Source organism: Mugil cephalus, chromosome 21 (genome assembly GCF_022458985.1).
Source record: "Mugil cephalus isolate CIBA_MC_2020 chromosome 21, CIBA_Mcephalus_1.1, whole genome shotgun sequence".
Classification (NCBI taxonomy): Eukaryota; Metazoa; Chordata; class Actinopteri; order Mugiliformes; family Mugilidae; genus Mugil; species Mugil cephalus.
The window spans coordinates 4236424-4256713 of NC_061790.1; the positions used below are offsets into that span (position 1 = coordinate 4236424).

The following is a 20290-nucleotide window of genomic DNA, read 5'->3' on the forward strand; positions in this document are numbered from 1 at the left end:
AGTGAATCCTTTGCTCTATTTACTATAAATAATAAAGTAAGGTGGCTGAGACTGGCTGAGGTGGTTCGTTCATCTGGTGATGATGCCTCCTTGGAGGGTTTACTGGGGCACGACCAGCAGGGAGGAGGTGGAGACAGAATTTGCTCGAGGGATTAAATCTCGACGGGACAGAAAAACACCTCAGGAGGGAGATGACTTGAAACCAACGTACAGCCGGTTACTATACTCTGACCTGGATACGTGGATGTACAACTGTCTCAGGTCAGTGTAAAGTTTAAAATGTGGATGTTTTTGAATGTTGCACCTAAGTGTCTAAAAACAAAACTAGTGCATTCAGATTATTATTGCCTTATCTCTGTCTAAGCAAATAAACCTTGGAAGATCATCAGGACAGCACGTTTTGATCTTAGACTCATGGACTGGTCTGGATAGTGACGGTTATTATGTACTGATAGGTTTAATTCATGCTGTTTGTTCATGTTGTTTTGCCTGTCCATGTGTTTTTGTCCAAACATTTTTTGTTTCTTCTTTGGAGAGATTAATTAATTAATTCATTCATTCATTAAAGTAATTATGTTGGATGGGTTCATGTTAGAAGAAATTTAAATGAATGAAACCAGAATATTTTAGTAAAGGGATAGCTTAATACTGAACGTAAAATGATGATAATAATAATGAACATTATTAAAGGACAGTTAATATAGGACACATATAGTAGGTAGTTCCTTGAAGACTTTCTGCTCTAGGGCAGAAATAAATAAATAAATAAATAAATGAATAAACGTCGTTATCCTAATAGCATAATTGCCTAAGTCACATTCGAGCCTTTTTTGGTAAAACAAAACAAAACAACCCACAATTATTAGGAGGCACATTGATATTTTTTTTATTAATATTTTTAACAGTCAAATAATAAATATCTTAGGCAATTATGCTGTTAGTGTGACGACATGTTGCTTCCGTTTCCAAACTAAACTAAACTAAACTCCCAAAGCATTTTACGACGCCGTTTTTTTGAGAAGAGCTATATAAAGGTTTATTATCTCGGCTCATACTGAAACTTTACAGAGTTCCACGTTTATGTCGAGAATGAAAACAACAGGCAAAAATGCAAGCAAACAAAAAAAAAAAATAATAATAATAAAAATTCAGCCCCTGCGTCCTGGTGCCCACACATGACGCACATGACAGCTTAATCTCCATCCTCCTCCTCCTCCTCCTCCTGTTGCTCCGTGGAGGCGTCCGACCATGTTGAGGTGTTCTCGGGCTCGTCCACGTCACACCTGACGCGCCGCTCTCCTCTTCCGAGTCCACCCGGACTTGGCCCGATCAAAGCGTAAAGGACGTGTCCACGCTTCAGGTGCCGGCTAGGACTGCGGGTCGGAGGATGCGGCGGCGGAGGGGGCGGGGTTAGGGGCGGGGTTGGGGTTGGGGGCGGAGTCTGCCGGTCTCTGGTCTGGGACCGGCAGCCGGTGAAAGTGCTCCAGGGCCCGGGCCACCTTCTCCGGACAGATGTTGTAAACCGGATGAGTCGGAGCCTGGAAACGAAGAGATGAGGATTCACTGTGATGCAGAATTTTTAATGCTTAAAAAAATGTTCACGTCGCAGCTGCACTGAAACCCGCTTCTTAATCTGGTGTGGGTGTAATTATAGCTTCACAATTACTTTGCAGTTTATCTCACAGTTAACTGCTGCCACTATCAGACGGGACTCTATTGATTTCTTCAGGGCTGCCAGATATAAATGAATCGATGTCTTTCCACCGCGCTGGACGCAGCGTTTATTATTTTAACCTCCGAGCTGTCGTGCACGCCGGGCCACACTTACTGTAACCAGCTGTTTAGTGCCAGTAATACAACAGGAAACAGCAAAATAAAAAAAATAAAAAAAAAGAACCCACCACCGGTTCCACTCACTTCTCTTTGTGAAGGGTAACCACATGCCACTTGTCATTTTCGGCCACACCCTCCTTCAAGTGTCTGTCAGTGCTTCTCCTTTTCTACTTCATGCAAATTTCAGCATTATAAGCAGATGAACACGAAGCGTAGTGTGTTTATTTTGTTTGGATCTAAATGCACTCTTTATCCACCGGCGTAATAATTCACTACACGGAGGAGAAATTAAAAAAAAAAGTGCATTAAAGGCGTAATGAGCCGTTAATGAGACTCAACGCTTTTTTTTAAATGACCTGCAGTCTGGTTGGTGCAGACTTAATAATAAATTATCCAACTCGATTTGACATTAAGTAAAATTAATAACCCAAAGAGGAACCAGCCACTTCTTGCTCATATATTAACTCAACCCCCAGCGTCTTATAAACTACTGACTGTAATAAATAACAATGGATGAAGCCTTCACAGTAGTGGAGACCAGATGTGAAGCTCAGTGTGGCGTCACTGGCGGTCGCCATCTTGGAAGCGCCACACTCCGCCCAACTACTAAAACTAATTTAAAAAAATGGACAAAGGGTGGCACCCAAATTATTTTAATTATGCGTAAGTTAAAACTTACATGAAAACTGTTTTCATGTTTTGTAGCAGCCTGTAAACCTGTTTGTTTATTTTTGCTGCTAAGCTGGACATGTTAGCATTTGGGTTTATGGGTATTAATCACAGACTGTATCTAAATATGGACAACGCGTCCCCGCTTCCTTGCATTAGCCAAACTGACGCTATTTTTGGTGCCATCTTGCAACTTTGTGGCCAGAGTCTGATCAGCACGGGCCGAGAGTGGAGCCGCGATACCGATGACTGAAGTTTTTGTTTAATACTACGCTCTTCTCTACCTCCACCAGTTACAAAGAAATATTGGATTATACCTGTATGTTATACCTACTGTACTTGTTTTCAATTTTTTTATATTAAGTAGGTAAAACAAAAACCATCCTTGAAAAAATTTACGTGAGTTTAGCCCAAGTCCCATCCACTAACATGGAGGGGGCGGAGCTTATGACCTATACTGCAGCCAGACACCAGGGGGAGCTCTACTCGCTCTGGCTTCACTGTTGAGAAACATTTCCGCCGTCTGTCTATCTTTCTAGTGTCTTAAGGTATTGACTCACTCTTGGGGCCATCCTCTAGTGGCCAGTGGAGAAACTACAGTTTGTAGCATTTCTGCGTTAGCGTCGTTTTTTCGCCTGAGATGTCACCGCTTGTTATAAACCAGGGACTCCCACACAGATTTATCACATTTATCTGTCTTAACAAGTGATCTCAAATGATTTCCTCAGATCAGAAACAGATGCTTTAAATTATTTAGGAACGGTGCCGTTACACATGTAACAATATGCAACAATATTGACGTATTTTTACGTGATTAGTAGCTTTAAATTATGACGTGGGCCATTAAAGGTCTAAGTGTCAGTTTAAATACTTTCCTATTACCCATATCTCTTCTTTGTGTACTACAACAAATCTATTCCTTATTTCAAACACTCCCGTTCTCCTCACCAGTCTGTTCTCCTCCCTGCCGAGGATCACCTCGTGATGGAGGTCCATGTTTCCAAAGTGCTGCGCCACCGAGAGGCCGCTCAGGCAGTAACACGTGTGGTAAAAGTCTCTGGATCTGGACACAAAAAAAACGGGACGGTGACGTTTAGAATCATGCGAATCCCCGTTTGGTTTACGGCGTGTCGAATGTGTGTGAGAGCAGGTGGCGTGGTACTGACTTGCCGGGCTTATCCAAAAGGCCTCCTGCCGGGTTCTGACAGCACAGGAGGATGTACTCCTGCAGGGCCTGCTGCTCGAACATCCACCGCTGCCGACTCAGCTCCGACTCGCCTGCACGGACAGAGTCGGGTCAAAGGTTAAGGGCTGCAGTTTGTTTTCCGATGCAGACAAGTATTTACGTCATAACTCTATAATGTGTATCTCCTTTAGCTTCCCAAGCCTCAGTGGTTTCTAGATTTGCCAACATCAGCAGACGTCTCGTGACACCGAGCACTTTGTGCGTGTTGAGTTTCTGTTTCACGGCCGTAAAGTAACGTTTGAATGAATCACTGAAATGGAATCACTTCATCACTTCGACCTTTTTAGACATTTGAGTCATATTTTGTCATGGTTGGTGAGTGACACATCAAACCCAGAGATGCATTTTGTGAAATATCCCGGAAATACTGAAAATGAGTCGATCCCAGAGTCCAAATGAAAGTTTATTGTTTATTTTGAGCTTTCAAAGCAGTGAAAAGGTTTTTAAATTAAAAATGTATTTAAGAAAAAATATTTTTTATATTATTTTCCTAATAAAATATGCAGATGAGCTTGTTTACTTTAAACTGTAAAAAGCACACTGGTATAAAATAATTTTAAATGCATTTTTTATGGAGTACAGAAAGTAGCAGCTGGCCTGTGGTGGGGAAACCTACACTATAAATTAAATCTACTGACGTACTTTATTTGGGTACTTTAATTTCATTTCCTCTTTGACTGTACTATGCTTGTCTAAAAGCTATATGTTTGTTTTTAACTCAAAGCAGATTAGACCAGGATATAATGATTAAATATATATTATTATTTGTCAATGAGTCCACTAGTAATAAATATAAAGCGCAACATATAAAACTAAAACTCTGAAACAAGATTATTTTTGTTATATGATTTAAATCAGTTTTTCTTATAACTTAGAATTAATTAATGACTTTTGACTTTTTAATAATTTTACTGCTACTTTTACTTTAATTAATCAGAATACCTATTTCATATCTCAAAATCAAGTTTTAATTCCCATAAAAATTCCATTAAAAGCATCAGATACGTTTCCCTCCAGAGCAGCTCTGAGAATCATTCATACAGGAACACACGATGGAGATAATGAAGCCGTACCTTCTTTGAATAAGGCTCGGTGGAGCAGAGGCAAGATTCCAACTTGCCAGAAGGAGTAGCAGCCGTCCACCAGTTTGTTGCAGCGGCCCTGGAAGCCTCCCTCGAACCGCATCTGCCTGCTGACCACCCACCGCTGGGGAACGGAGGCGACAAACGCACATTTTAACGCGACAATACAAAACACAGCAGCGGGCTTTGTTGGACAAAGAGTCCGTCAGAAACGTGTTTTAACCGTGATCTCTTAGTTTTTAATCTCATGTCCCATGACGGAGCTGAAGAGTTACACACAATGAAGACAGGACGAAAGACAACGATGCTTTAATAAGATTTTTTAAAAATCGGGAAGGAATTTGCACTATCGTCGTCATGGAAACTGCTAATTGGTCTCCCCAGCTTGGTTCAAGTTATTATGAAATATTGGCTTTATATTGGCGTTTTTTTTTTAAACCAGCTGGAGCCTCTCGTCCGTCTGAAGAAGAGGAGGTTGGGATGTTTAGCTCGTTAACGTGGCTTCAAAAATTCAATTTATTAAAGAAAGTGAACGGTCGACCATTCGCACCTTTATACGTTTTAAGTATGGAGTCATAAATGTGCCATAAAATAGGGGGAAAAAAATGTGTAAACGGATACAAAAATACATGTGAAAATATACAGATAAATACATAAAATAATTAATAAATGTACCTAAATACGTTTTTTCTGTAGAAATACATAAAAAGATTAAATGCACATAAAGTACTAATTGCTTTTAATTTATTTTTTTTTTTTATATATATGTTAATCAACTAGTTTTGGCCAATGTTTTATTTATTTATTCATTTATTTAAGGCTCTCCTGTGGCTCTGTGCACTATTTTCTTAAGTATTGACCCAACATAAAATCAAACAAATCTGCACACAAAAAAAATATATATATATGATTTTTCAGGCTCACTGTGACATTCAAAGATTGACAAAATATTAAACTCATGCAAAGTTTCACTCGCTTCTCAGAATTATGCAAATATTCTAAATTTCGAAAAAAGGTGCTTCCTCATGAAGTCACATGGAAATCTGAAAAGGGATTTTACACCACCATCATGAATTCGTGTGTGCCACTGTTGAGTTTTTATTTGATTGGAAAAAAACAAACTAGTCATTCATTGGACAGACTTCTCTGTCGGCCTTATATTAATGTCAGTTGGAAAATTTGCATCTTTCTACTTCACATGGCTGCTATACATTTTATTTTCTGTGCTTGCGTGTTTTTTTTTTCTTTGTGCGAACTCAAACAGGACACTAGGACTTAAAAACTGAATTAAACGACAGAGAGAGACTTCATTTTGGTTCAGATTCCCATCATGCAGGAAACCAAATGACTGTCAGCAACTATTGTTGTAACTGGACACTCAGGAACTAGGACTTTTAATTTGTGATTTGTTCTTTAGAGGTTTAAATAAAGTTTGAATGAATGAATCATAAAATTCTCCAATATGCGTATGTTTTGAATGGTGACGTCAGGGTTGAACAGTCTGGGAACCATCTGCTCTTAAGTTAATTGTGAAGAGGACACGCGGCAGGTGAGCCGATGGTTGTTTAAAGAAGGAGGAGGACGGGTGGAGGAGGCAGGTTTCTCACATGCAAATTTAACTTGAACCACGCGGCATTTGAATGGTTAGTACAAGATAGTGATGGCACTTCCTTAATTGTAAAAGCTTGAACATGTTAACTAAATGTTAGCTCTGAGACAGATTTATCCATTGTTCATTAGCTGATAACTCTCTAACACTTAGGCCTCATTTTTCCTTATTTTAACTATAAAAAGGTGAGAAAACGTCCTGTAAGTTAAGTGCTTTTGTAAGTTTTTCAAAATACGTGGAACTTTCAATATCTTATTTTATTTATTTATTTATTTTTTAATTTACTGCATGTTCTAGAGGTTTAATAACCTTCCAAGGTGTGACACAAGTTCCTCATGAAGTGAAATTACCGTAATGACACCATACTGGCTGTGAGGTGCAACGTCTCAGCTTCCAGAAAGCGTTGCAATTTTCCCAGTAGAGTCAACCGTCGCATAATTGCAGTAATCCAAAGACCGCAAACGGTTCAGCCCAACCCTCTTCAAGGTTTTTCAGGCCATGGACCCACAAACCGATGGAGAGATTAAGTAGCGACCACCAACTATATGTGCTATTTATAAATATATATTATTATTATTATCATTTTTGCATTAAAATATATTCATTTTTTTGGACTGAATAGGCTCTCAGCTAATTGCTTTACTAAAATATGTTGGATTCATCTTAATGTGCAATTTAAAAAATTTGTAATTTTTCAAGGAAAATTGTGACGGGAATTTTTTTAAAAATATATAAAAAATGTTTAATCAACCAAACACCTGTGAGCTAAAGGGTTCAGCTTCGTGTCTGCAGCTGAATCCCTTCACTAGGGGGTAAAGATGTGTCTGTACCAAAGCTCGGTTACCACTCCATCTATCTCCATTTATCTCCATCATATCTTTGCCAATATAAAATCTAATCTCTCACCAGCAAAGCTTTGAGGTCCAGCATATGTTCTTTGCCCAGGATGACCAGAGCGGCCGTGCCACAGAAAGTGTAGCCGCCGTGCGCCTCCAAACCCGGCACTCCGCTGAGACCGCCCTCCCAGTTTTGACACCTGCAGGCCGAGGACAAACGATAAAAACCCATGATTATCGTGGTTACGTAGAAACACATTAACTGAAATAAAAATGAATGATTTGCCAGCGCAAACGGCGTTTGCTCTTTGTCGCACCTAAGGATCCAGCTGGTCGTGTCCTCAAACAGTTTAGGCGTGAGGATGTTGGTGAGCGACGCTACGGAGGCTGCACAGTATGCACTCCTGTACACAAAAAAAATAAAAAAACAAACAAAAAATACCATAACAGGAAGATAAAGATCGAACAAACAAAACACGGCAGCAGGAACTCTGCACGTCCTGAATTTGAAACAGTATCTCCCAGAGTATTGTAAGATCGTCAGCAGACCAAACACAAACATCCACCTGCTTCACGTCACAGCTTTGATTTCCTGAGCTCATCTGGAGTCGGCATCTACTTAACAATGAATCAATTATCAAGAATTCAAGAGTAGGAAAAGTCTGTCATTACAATAAACACATCCACTGTAGTTTTTTTCTATTCCAAGCTCATTCTGAGCATGCTCAGTCATGTCCACACGACAACGGCTGTATGATGAAGATTAATTCACACAGCGTTAGTTGATAAACAATGGCAGCGTTTCTACTGGGTTAGAGGGCATGTGATGGTTTGTTTGCTCAGAAATAGAATAAGACTTGTAATATGGCTGGAAAATATAAATCTTTAAAAAGAAACAGGTCACAAATGAACCGTTTAATTTCTCAAACAGACTTCCGGGAACAGCTGGGCTCAGTATTTATATATATATGTGACTATTTTTAGCTGCGGATGCGCACACGTTGAGCTCTCTCTGTGAATACTGAAAGCAGAATGGTGTTAAAGTGACTAATAATGAGAATTACCATGACACAAGGTCACTGTAATTTATTTTTGAACGTATGCAGGTTTTCTTGAATCCTCGTTTCCTTGAATTTTGCTCGTTACCGGTTAGTGGATGTTCTAGGCTCTGGTTGCCAAGGTAACCGTTTTTTTTTTTTTTTTTTAATATGAACAACGGCGACACGATCATCCAGAATAAACAGACCGTAAACCAAGTGATCACCATGACTCAAGAGAGGCCAGCTCTGTTTCAGTCCCTTTACGTCCTCCTAGCTAACACAAGCTCTTTTGGTTTCTCCCATAGACTGTATATAAATATGGACAACATGTCCCCACTTCCCTGCACTGGACAAACTGAAGATATCTTGCGTTAATCAAAAAAATATTTGACGTGTATTTTAGTTTGAGCTCCACCTCCTCCATGTAAGTGACCTACATGGCAGCCTCCAGCCACCAGGGGGAGCTCTACTCGCTTTAGTTTCACTTTAAAGGAGCAGTTCTGTCATCCCTGTTAAACCATCTATAGTTTCTCTTTGCTGAATAATGAATAAAGTCTACTGCCCCCTGCTGGTAAGAAGAGGATGTGTTTAAGTGCAACTTCTTGGTGAAAACAAATGTGTTCCTGTCTTCCTGTGTGTGAGTAACTACAACTAATAAAAACCGTCTAAAAACCACAGGATGAGCTTGGAAATTATTACAAAGCTGTTTTTCTTCGTGTGATTTTCCAGTGTGACAGAAACTGATAAGCGAAAAACCGACCGAGAGGAACAGAGCTTAAATAATAAATAATACATAATGACAGCTGAACACTAATTGGCTCAGCAACAGATAACAGGCTCGTCTGACAGCAAAAAAAAAAAAGAAAAGAAAACTTTGGCTTTTTGAGGTTTTTTTAAATAGAAAACCTCAATGCTGCTTTGTGAGAAAAAAAAAAACAGCCTCATATAGCAAATTCAAAGAGAAACTCAGATTAACCGCAGATGTGGGTTATTCTCTTCTTTTCTGTCGGGGGAACAAAAGAGCATAACTAATACAAAGAAAAAGGATTAAACAAGAGCCGTCCCACTCATCTTTTAATGTGTCGTCACAAAAACAACAATGAGGACGCACAAGCTGCGCTAATAAATGTGACCGGAAAACAGTAGTGAAGGATGCAGCTTCATCTCCTGTGCTCTCTCACCTGACGTCCACCTCCCCTCCAACGTGCATCACAAACGAGCCATCTGGTTGCTTCACTGACCATAGGAAATCTAACAGCTTCTCCCTGGAGAGGGTTGGCAGAGGGGGAGAGAGGGGTGGGGAGGGGGAGGTTAGTTAGAAACGCAAAAGGAAAATCGATATGTGGCGTCTAAAAGCTGCTTCACGCCAACGAAACAGGAATCAAGACTCGACTGAAGGTATAAGAAATGTCACCGTGAGAAAAATGATTTAGAAGTTTAATTTAGAGAAAAGCCAACACACGATGTCACTGAAATATCGATACTTCAGATACCAGGTCTTTATGCTCTAAAATCTATTCTCAAATCAAAATATCGATACTTCAGTCGTGGCAACACAACAAACCTCATGTTAAACCACAACACAGAACATGAGACATTTATGATGAGGACACAGGAAATAGGGTCAGAATTAAGATGTAGGTCTTCATTTTACAGCAGTTCTTAATAGTTAAACAATAATGTATTTTAATGGTCTTATTATTTTTACTTCTTTTTTTAGTGTTTGAAACAGCATTTTCACATATTTTGTATGATTGTGTCCTGTTTTTTTCTGTTTTTCTCTGTTTTTCTGTTGTTGTATTAGCTCGGTCTTGTATTCTTTATGAAGCTATGATTTGAAATACAGTACTTTGTTTTTGTATTTACACAAAGTATCGTGATCGGTATCGCCGATACCAGCCTGAATTTTACTCGGTATCGGAACAGGAAGAAAATCACTCGCACGAGATCAACAAACTGCGTTTAACTGAGGTTATGTCTCTGCTCTGCTACTTCCTGTCTAACCTGACTGTGCGTCAGAAACTATTTTAATTTTGCAAATTAGAATGCATGATAAAAAAATATTTTTGATCCTATTTATCCCAGCAAACAAATGAATGGCTGTGAATGCACACAGATAGACACGCACACACATTAAAATAGCCTGCAAAGCTCAATAACACAAGCACAGAAACTAATGAAATAAACATTTTATGAATAGGTCCTCTAACGGGGAAATGGCTGAAGTTAGTGTTGAACACTAAAAATGACAAATTAGACCGTTTTTTCTCGTAAATGAAACCGTAATATTACAGAATGAATGATTTTATTGTGTCATGGCTGAGAGTCAATGGGTCAAGAGGGTAGGAAAATTTTAAATCTGATGCTACACAAAAATTAATAATGCAATCAAGTCATTATTTTAGATAATCTTACTTAAGACTGATTTGAAAAAACTGCCCCCATTAGTTTAATGGAAAATAGCTAATTTTTAATTTTAAAAAAAATGGCATTTTAAGTGTTAAAATCCTCACAAATGATTGAATTTCTGGTAGTTTTGTAAAGTGTGTAAGTGGTTTAAGAGATTTATGCAGAAACCAACAGAAAAAGAATAAAACACATTACTCAGTTAAGTTTTTGGACAGCTAACATCACCAGCTAACATCACCAGCTAATTAAACGGACGCCTGAGGGTCAAGTGACCCTGAATCACAGAGATGTCGATTCGCACTGGATTACCAACCTCCGTGATTATTATAAATCACCAGAGGTAAAACCCAGGTAAAACTAGTGCCATGTGAACAGGGCTCTAGAAGCATAAACTACAGGTCAGTTGTAATAGCTAGCCAGCATTAGCTCCTCGGGCTAAAACGTTTCCAGTTGCCTGGTAACGCCATCAGTATCTGTCAGGATGAGAGTCATAAATGTGGGAGCTTTAAAACACAACTACAATTCTCCAGATGCCTCAGTCTGAAGTGACCGAACAAACTAACATGCATGGCGACGAGCTGTACCTGTCTATAACGTTGTAGGCCTCCTCTGTGCCGATGATGCAGAGGGCGCTGACAGCGGCGTAGGTGGGCGCGAGGTGGGCGTGTTGCCCCGGTCCGCCGGCGAAGCCTCCCGTCGGGCTCTGACAGCGCGCCAGAAACTGACAAACGCTTAGAGAGAAGAGACGTTAGGAGAGGTTAGGAATTCGCTCAATGATGTGATGTTTAACATATTTGAATATACATCGAGTGTGTAGTGTTGCAAATTTTGTGAAGTCTGATGCACTATTTTGCATCCAAACACGACTTCTACCTTCGTATTCTGCTCGATTTAACCGCTCGGGACGTGAGTTCTAGTGTGAATTTGCCCAACTAAATCCGGATGACTCAAAACACCTCGTTTAAAAACCACATAATGACCGGTTAATGGCTCCGGGATCAATCGGGGCTCTAATTACGCGTCTCGGTCTCGCAGAAGCTCCACGGGCAACAATAACCACCGGCTTATTTCACTTAATCTGACGTGTCGCAACCGCAGTTTCCTTTCCTCTCCAGCCCCTTCGGCGCACCAGGCCGCACCTCTCGCACAAATGTCCTCTTCATCCTTCATCGCATAACTTTAAGGATGCCTTGAGCCAAGCGAAGTTGGAAGGGGGAAGGCGGCAGCAGCGGCGGCGGCTCGGGCCAAACCGGTCGGGCGGTTGCCAGCGCCGACCTGAGAACAGAGTCCGCTTCACGGGGACAGAGGAGGCAATCTGTCGTAGGTTGCATTGTCGCGAGTCCTTGAACAGGAGTGTGTTTGTGAGCACGAGGGCGTCACGTTGGCTCCGCGCGGTGCCAGCCGGTGTGTGCTGGCACGCCTCGCGGCGAATAATGAGCGTGGGCCGGCTGGCGGGGGCCTGGCGTCGCCGCTCGCTACGTGATTTGCAGAGAGTTGCTTTCGACTGGCAGTAATTTAATCAAATGGCAATTAGTGGCATTAACGGGGACACGGCTTGGAGAATAAAACATACACTTGGTTGTACAGCCCAGTACTCTAGACTTTTATATAACATATATATAGCACTATACACCAATCAGCCATAACATTATGACCACCGACAGGAGAAGTAAATAACGCTGATCATCTTGTGACGATTCAATGTTCTGCTCTTCCCACAAACCACAGGACACCCTCAAAGAGTCCAAATGTCCTTTCAGATCTACAAAAATATTAGGATAATGCATAATGTTATGCCTGATTGGTGTATATTTTAGGCTATTAAATGTCGCTGTTGGTTGACTGTGAAACCTCCCTCCATTAAACTGAACATGAAGAACCAGGTGAAGAGGAAATGAGATAAGATCCATTTATGGATTGATCTCCGGTTTATTTCCCACTAACCCATTTTATCGTTTCATGTGACGTCTTGTAACATTTAGAAAATAAATATAGTATCACGCGTACTTTGTGATGCGTTTGTGGCAGATTTATCAATAAATAAAATAAGTTAATTACACTCGAGAGGTTTTTCACTGCAGCATTATATATTTTTGTGCTACATTGTAGTGGAATTATGGAACGACGCAACAGGAATTAAAAAAAAAATAAAAAAGTTGTTGGCAGCGCACAGGATTTATAGGCGTCTAGTCCGTGCGTGACTCACTCTGAGGCGACGGCAGCAGGAACGGGCTCCTCGAGCAACTCCAGGCTGTGAAGAATCCAGAAGCAAAGCCACGGTCTGCTAGCATCCAGACACTGCGCGCACAGAAACACAAACGTCACGTGATTAAACTGGCCGTGAGATGACAAATTATAGCCGTGAGCAGGAGAGTGAGATCAGGCCGTCCGGAGGCAGAGACAGTGGAGGAAAATTACACTTGTTTCTGATCATGTTTAGCGTTTATTTAGCATTTATGATCCAAATAATACAGTTAAACTATGTCTTTTGTGCAGCTTTTACTAAATAAACCACCTTTAGCTTCTAGTTGCTAGTTATTTGCTACAGAAAACACCACTGCAATAACAAAGATAAGTACAGTGGTGGGAAAAAGTTGGCGGACACCTCATGCATTTGTGAAATATTGTATTAAGAATCAGTCACAGACAAAATATAATAAAATAAATCCTATAAAAGCCATTAAAAGCTTAAAACTGATTAGTAAAAACACACAAGAAATGTTGAGTATTGGGTCATTTTGGTTGAGACACATTTTTCTATATGAAGCCAGAACATTTGAAAATTCTTCAGAGAATGACTAAAACGAGGAAACAATAGTTTATTAATGTTATTTGTTGACTTTGACACCAACAAAGTTGAGAACCGACACTGAAACCGTCAAGAATTTAGTTTTGTTAGTTTTTCTTGTAAAAAATAAACAAAATTAATGTAATTTGTATTTGTTTGTGTCTGTCTAATGCACCTTTTGGAACACAAAAAAACAAGTATTTCATGATAATAATTTGAGACTGTGTAAAATTTTAAGGGTGTCTGAAAACTTATTTCCACCGCTGTGTGTTACTGAGATGCTAAGCTACAGAAACCATTATTGCAGTAGATCTATTTAAAGCAGAAAGAGTCATTCAGACACTGATACAGCGGCAGAGACTGGTGTCATCCCACAGGTCAGCAGTGGTTATATATATATATAAAAAAAAAAATAAGCCAAACTGCTCCAGTGTCCAAAACCACAGTTCCTTTAATGACCACGTGGTGGAGCCGACTCAAAAAATGAGTCAGAAAACATGTTTAAACCCTGGTATAAGAAACAGTCTCTGGTGTTTCTCCATTTATGACAAATGTTAGATTGTATTAAGGCTTAAAGTTATGCATAATTAACCCTCTGGAGTCCAGAGAATAATTGTTTTTGATTTTACCTTTATATATTTCATCTTTATATTGTCTTGTTTAGTATTATTCTTTCCAAAAAACCCTCACCTGTGTCACTTTACAGGTATTTTTTCATTTTAACAAATTGTTTTAACACATTAGACCTAAAAACATGATAAAACCATGTAATCAATATGATAAAAAAGTTAGATTTTTCATGTTTAATGAAACATTTTTGGGACTTAGAATGCAAATCTAAAGTGTAAATTTCAAAATTGTATGTACAAATCTAGCCAACAACAAAGCTATTTATAACCATTTACATTAAAACGCAGGAAATGCATCATGCATTTGGCAGATTATTTCCTGACTGGTTGATGGGATGCATTCTTCCACCAATAGGGAAGGGGGTGCCATGTTTTTTGTTTTTTTCTTTCGAGCATTAGAAGCTGGCTAGCGATCTCCGCTTAATAGCATTTTGCTTTTCAACGTTTCACCCGTGCACCAGACACGCACCAACATGACAGCAACGTTCAGGAAAAAGTGTGGCGTAACTCATTTATAATAAGTCTAGTTTTACTCTCATCAATACAAATTAAAAACTAGTATACAGTTTGATGTTAGCACTTTCTACAAAAGTTGAAACTGAGATTCAGTGACGCTGCGTCTTGCTGCTACGTCATCGTAAAATAGTCATGTTATCCGTCAACTCCGAGGGGTTAAGTGGCGTGGCTGCTGTGAGTGACAGGTGGATACCCTCACAGGTTTCCAGCCGCCTGCCTCAGCTCTAAATTTTCACCCATTTTTTAAGTAGGCGGAGTCGGTCGCTGCCAAGATGGCGACCGACGGGGCCACCACGCTGAGCTTCAAAACCTTGCTTCAAGAATACGATGGTCAGCGTTGGCCTCCTCCATCTTTATACCCAATCAACAGTTACTACTAAAACTTAAGTTCTTTCTAAATGCTAACCTATAGGTGTAGAGGCATCTCCTGTGGGCGTTATCTGTGGAAGTTCACCGTACCTCATAAGCGTCTGATAAGTGACGTAAACCCTTCTTGAGATACTGGTAGTGTTGCTCCCTCAACAACGTTGGCCTGAAGAAAAACAAACAAGAGGACATGGAGATGAAATGCACACAGCTGGAAACAGAACATTCAAGATAAGGTTCAACCTGTTTTAAATATCATACTAAATGCACAGAATCTGAGAGGAATTATATTTGTGTTATTTCGGTGCCTCAGCAACATAACTTGTGGATCCTTTCGCATCGAGTTTCTATTAACAGGAGATAAATGACGGCCTGTAAGGACAAAAGGCAACAACACAAACTAAATAAAGCTAAAGTGTTTTCTTATTTCTTGTTAAAAAAAATATATATATCAGAGATTTTTGTGGATATTTTATAGAGTTTTGTTCATTTTAAAAGGTGGCAGTGCTCCATGTTGTTTACTTGCCCCTACAGGAACAATTAGGATTAATTTAAAATGAGAAAACACACAAACGTTGCACTGCACAGGGCAATTTAAGCATTAACACAACAAAAGAAAATATATACAACGATGTGGTACAAGTGCTAGAAATGCCAGCCGGCCAGAATCCTCATAAATATGTAAATAAACCTCAAGTATGAATATATGAGACGGCGTTAATCCCTTCATCTTTTTAACGTCAGAGCGCGCGCATGCAGCACAGGAAGCAGCTCTCGTGTGCATCTGTATCTCCCTGCACACGTTTGACAGCACAAGTGTGTCAGTGAGTCAAACGCAACTGTCGCTCCCTCCCCGTCCCGTTTCGCTTTTTGTGCCTTTTCCACGCCGCGTTCACTGTGCCCCGTTGTAATTACACCTACACAGGGTTAGTCACAGATCACTATCCGAGGCCTCGCTGCAGCGAAAAACAACACAACAATCAGAGGACGGGGGCTCGGCTTTTAAAAGCCGGTCCGCCCACCGCGCCGGGCGACAGGGTTCAGCTCAGCTTCCAGGCTTCAGATGAGTGTGCAAAATAAAAAACAACAACAGGAAATTAACATTAAACCGATATCTTGCCATTTTTACTTCTATTCTATTGATGTCGCATATGTGCAACAGTCTCATATTTGTTTTGCAATCAATGTGGAGTTAAGTTTTCAGACTTTTGTGTGCATTTTTCAAGGCTGTGGCCACTATTTAGAACGGAAAGGTTGTGTTCTCAGTGTTGCTTCTTGTAGTTTTACGGATTTTTACTTTCAACATCTGATGGGTCTGATTCTGCAAACTTTCCTCACTGTGCAGTAATATTTTCAACCTATGAATGGACATTTTTGCGATTTTCCTTCCATGATTTATTTAACGTCTTGTTAAATCGGGTCGTCTACATCACCCACAATGCAACTCAGCAGGTGCATTCAGCAAAAAAACAATAATTCCTTTAAATATTTTGTCTCCTAGAATGATATTTGTGACTTCAGACCTTCTTACATGGAGACGAAAACTACGGGGGAGGTTGGATTCTTGACCTCAGTCCTGTTTATATAATTATAATTCACCAATACACAGATCAAGCTCTCAGACATTCGATTCCTGGGTTCCTGTCTGGGACCACGGCTGCAGATTTTGACACTTTCGCTCTTCTCACGTCTCCCTTCAGCTCTCTACAATGTAAAACTGTAAAATAAAGACAAGCCTGCAAGTGCAACAGTCGGGTTTATGTCCCACTATCTGCATTATGCGAAATAAATGCAAAATAGTTCCAACCGTCTGGAGTATTTGTTTCTGGCTGGAAGCTCAGTTCAAGGCTTCAATCTACTTAATACTAATTTCTGCTTCCTTTTAATCCTGCCCATCCAAAGTCAAGTTTACTGCAGCAGACTGATCCTCCTCCCAGCAACGTCATCCAGTTTCTAGTTTACCCGTGATTCCTCCAACCAAATTATGTGTATACCCATGAAATCTTCATTGCATTAGTTCGACTCCCAGCTCCTCATCTACCTACCTCAAAACTCCCCCTCCTACTTTCTCCAACAGTTTATGTCTGTGAATCACAACGACAATCACAACTAAACGCACACCCTCCGTTGCTTAATGCCATTGATTCTTCTTGCAGTAGCGAATGCACTTCTCTGACGGCTGCAGCGGCAGCGGCGTCCACGTCCGGCAGTTGTCATAGAAATGGGATGAGTCACCCCTCGGAGAAAGCGACGACAGCTGATGGCAAAAGTACGTGGGCTGATCAACATTTAGATAACGGCGTCACTCCGCAGCCGCCTCGATTAGCCGGCAGCAGGTGTTTGTGATCAAAAACAGCCGAGGCCAATGAGCGGAGTTCTAGGAAGCGCTTCATAACGGCTGCTAATGCATTCAGAGAGCTCTGAATAGATGATTGTCATCGCTATGGCTACACAACATCTGACCTACTTGTCTATCTAGCTAGCTCTCCTGTGCTCAGCTGTACGTCCCACGAATGCTATTAAGTTATACTGAAAGGAGGTCGGGACAATTTGGTGTCCTGATTTGACATAATTACTGATTCTGATGTCTGAATCAAAAGTGGAGCATCTTTTACAGATATACAAGGTAATTCCACCTTGCTTTCTCCTCCCTTGTCCAAACGTCCCAATGCCAACTCATCCCTCCCCATGTGACTAAATTAAATTTGTCTGTTCTTTGCTTCATCCAGTCTCCTTCACATTTGGCGGGCGTGTTGACTTTGAAGTTCAGATGTGCGATCGTCAGGTGTGAGTGTGAACCTCTATCCTCATCAACAGGTTGAAGTTGCCTGATTTTCCTCAAATAAAGCCGCGGCGGCCTTGTTCTGAACATGCGTTCATGCACTATATGAGGAAATATGGTGCGGTCGATAGCGAGCGGGGGCCCTTTACAACTGTAGTCGCGTTCACAACAGTTTTCAATCTCTCGCGCTCGTCTGATGCACCGCTGCAGAACCGAAAATAAACACAATGCGGAGTCGTTTTGATGGGCATGAGTCACATTTGGTTCTGTGCAGGGTTTGAAGGAGGACTGCGCTATTTGAGGAAATACTGTGCGTCATTAGAGGAGCGCAGCACATTGATTATTCATGGTCTTTTACAGTTTTTGAAGGCTGCACTAACACTATATTATTATCTCAAAGGGTGGCAAGTGATGTGTTTTTAACCAGTACGGCACAAAGAATCACAATCGTATTGTTTATACCTAGTTTACAGCTATTTCTGTAATCTTGTCTGTCAGGATAGAATATATATGCAAGGAGAGGATGGTTTTCACGTCGGATGTTGTTAAAATGCTATTAAAACTTTGACTGGCAGCAAGTTTAATTATACTGAGAGAAATACTGGGTGTAAAGTTCAACGTGAATGTTATTTAACCAGCTGCTGACTGTGTGACACATGGACACCGCGGAGACTTACTGTGGGAAGCTGTGCATTTGCTTGAAAACAGCAATGATTTCTTCAATGCTGTGTTCCACTTTCGTCTGGTGGAGGAAAAAAAAAAGAAGAGAAGAGAACATGGAGGTCATTCTGTGCTCGGGGATAAACAAAATCCACCTTTAATTAGTGAATCACCGGCCTTAGCCGAATACAGAGCGGGGGACTGGTTTGTTTATCACGCACACTGCACTGTGCCGATTCTTGCTTGCATTAAATTCCATCAATAATTATTGTGCAGGTTGTAAAACATTGTGTGTTATTATTTTCTACAATTTAAACCAATGAGCTCAGCACATTAACACGTGTTTTAAAAATGTTACTTAGCGTGCACTGTAAATTACAAAAAAATATATTTTTACAATTACATATTATCAACCAATACAATCCACACACGTCTAAAGTATTATTAATTATTAGTTTTATATTACTTAATTAGTCAGGCTCTTGTTTGGACAACTCATTTGAGGTAGTTGGGAATTGATTTGCTACGTTCACGGCACAAGGTTAAATTGTACACTTTAACACCAAGTAGGAAGAGGCGTTCATGTGTCTTTGAATTAGAAAATATCTCTATCATACAATATCTCCCCCCTGGTGAAAGGACTACACAAGTACATTAAATGGGAACAGAAGAGCATCACAGAAAGTCAATACTATTTTTGAAGAATGCATCAACGCGCATAAAGAAAAATATCGATTTCCCAACATCAAGTGAATGCAGCATGTTACGAGATTAGAAAAGGGATGAATTCCTTTATCGGATGTCTCTGAATTAATAACTACGGATCCGGTTAATATAAAAATCTGAATTAACAGTAGGTGAAGTGCATAAAATATAAATATAGCAGCTTGTACTGGAACATTGGTAACGACCTGTCATTGCCCGGGCTTAGCTAATTCAGTTAAATGGCTAACTAGCTAGCTTAAAATTATTCAAACTTAATCCACTTAACGTGCAGGGCTGGTTCTCCTAAAGCTAAAGTTTGCTACCTTAGACTTGACAACACAAACGATCAAACAACGCAGAAACAGTTTATAATCTCCATTTTAATTAACGGGCTGACAGTGACTCAATAAAATATACCAGGTGACAACTGAGAACACTTTTTTTTTCCAGACGCGATGCCTCCATCCAGAGCATCATGTTAGCATTAGTTACACGAAGCTAATCTGTGTCTTCGCTCACCTGCTCCACCGAAGTCACCGTTTTCACCCCGTCATCCGTGAACATTTCTGCGGAGTGGTGCTCGCCGAGGTACCGCAGAGGCGTCGACGTGCCGTCCATGTCTACGATGACGGGGCGCCCTCTCTAGCTGCAGGGATACCGGGAGTGAAAGGAGAAACGTTGGCGGTGTTAGTTTGTTTTGGTACTTTCTCTGACTCCGCTCACTTCCGGTAGAGATCGGAGTGGGCGGAAGTTGCGTGTTACGGCGTCTCCAAGGGAACAAACTTCTCTTTCTGCGCTTCATTCATTTTTAGTGAGAAAACGTTAAAAAGGCGTTTTGGAAACAGTATTTAAAAACTAATTATAATAACACAACAATAACGATGTTACGGTTGTTTTTAAGTTAAGGTGGGACGAGGCACTGAGGAGAAACCGTTTGTATTGTTTCTAACATCGATTAGTCAGCGACGCACAAAATACCAGAAACACTCAAATTTAGCCTTCAAAATAAAAGCTCTGACGGATTATTATTTGTTGAATTTAAATTTCAGCTAAATCTAAGATAAAGATACACCAGAAACATGTAGTCAGTGTGCAGTACATTAAATCAGATTGGTCAAAG

The 20290-nt window shown here is 40.4% G+C and overlaps 1 protein-coding gene across 1 annotated transcript; it reads right to left on the minus strand.

Annotated features, from left to right (window-relative positions):
- Nucleotides 1-862: 862 nt before the first annotated feature.
- On the minus strand, nucleotides 863-19912 carry fntb (farnesyltransferase, CAAX box, beta). Its single transcript, XM_047574541.1, has 12 exons — nucleotides 19690-19912; nucleotides 18483-18547; nucleotides 15117-15189; nucleotides 12931-13022; nucleotides 11309-11455; nucleotides 9497-9580; nucleotides 7593-7679; nucleotides 7346-7475; nucleotides 4822-4954; nucleotides 3669-3780; nucleotides 3451-3565; nucleotides 863-1538 (listed from the first exon to the last, which is right to left on the minus strand). Exons 1-12 carry the CDS (start codon nucleotides 19786-19788, stop codon nucleotides 1368-1370), a joined length of 1308 nt encoding a protein of 435 aa, XP_047430497.1. The 5' UTR covers nucleotides 19789-19912; the 3' UTR covers nucleotides 863-1367.
- Between the last annotated feature and the right edge of the window lie 378 nt (nucleotides 19913-20290).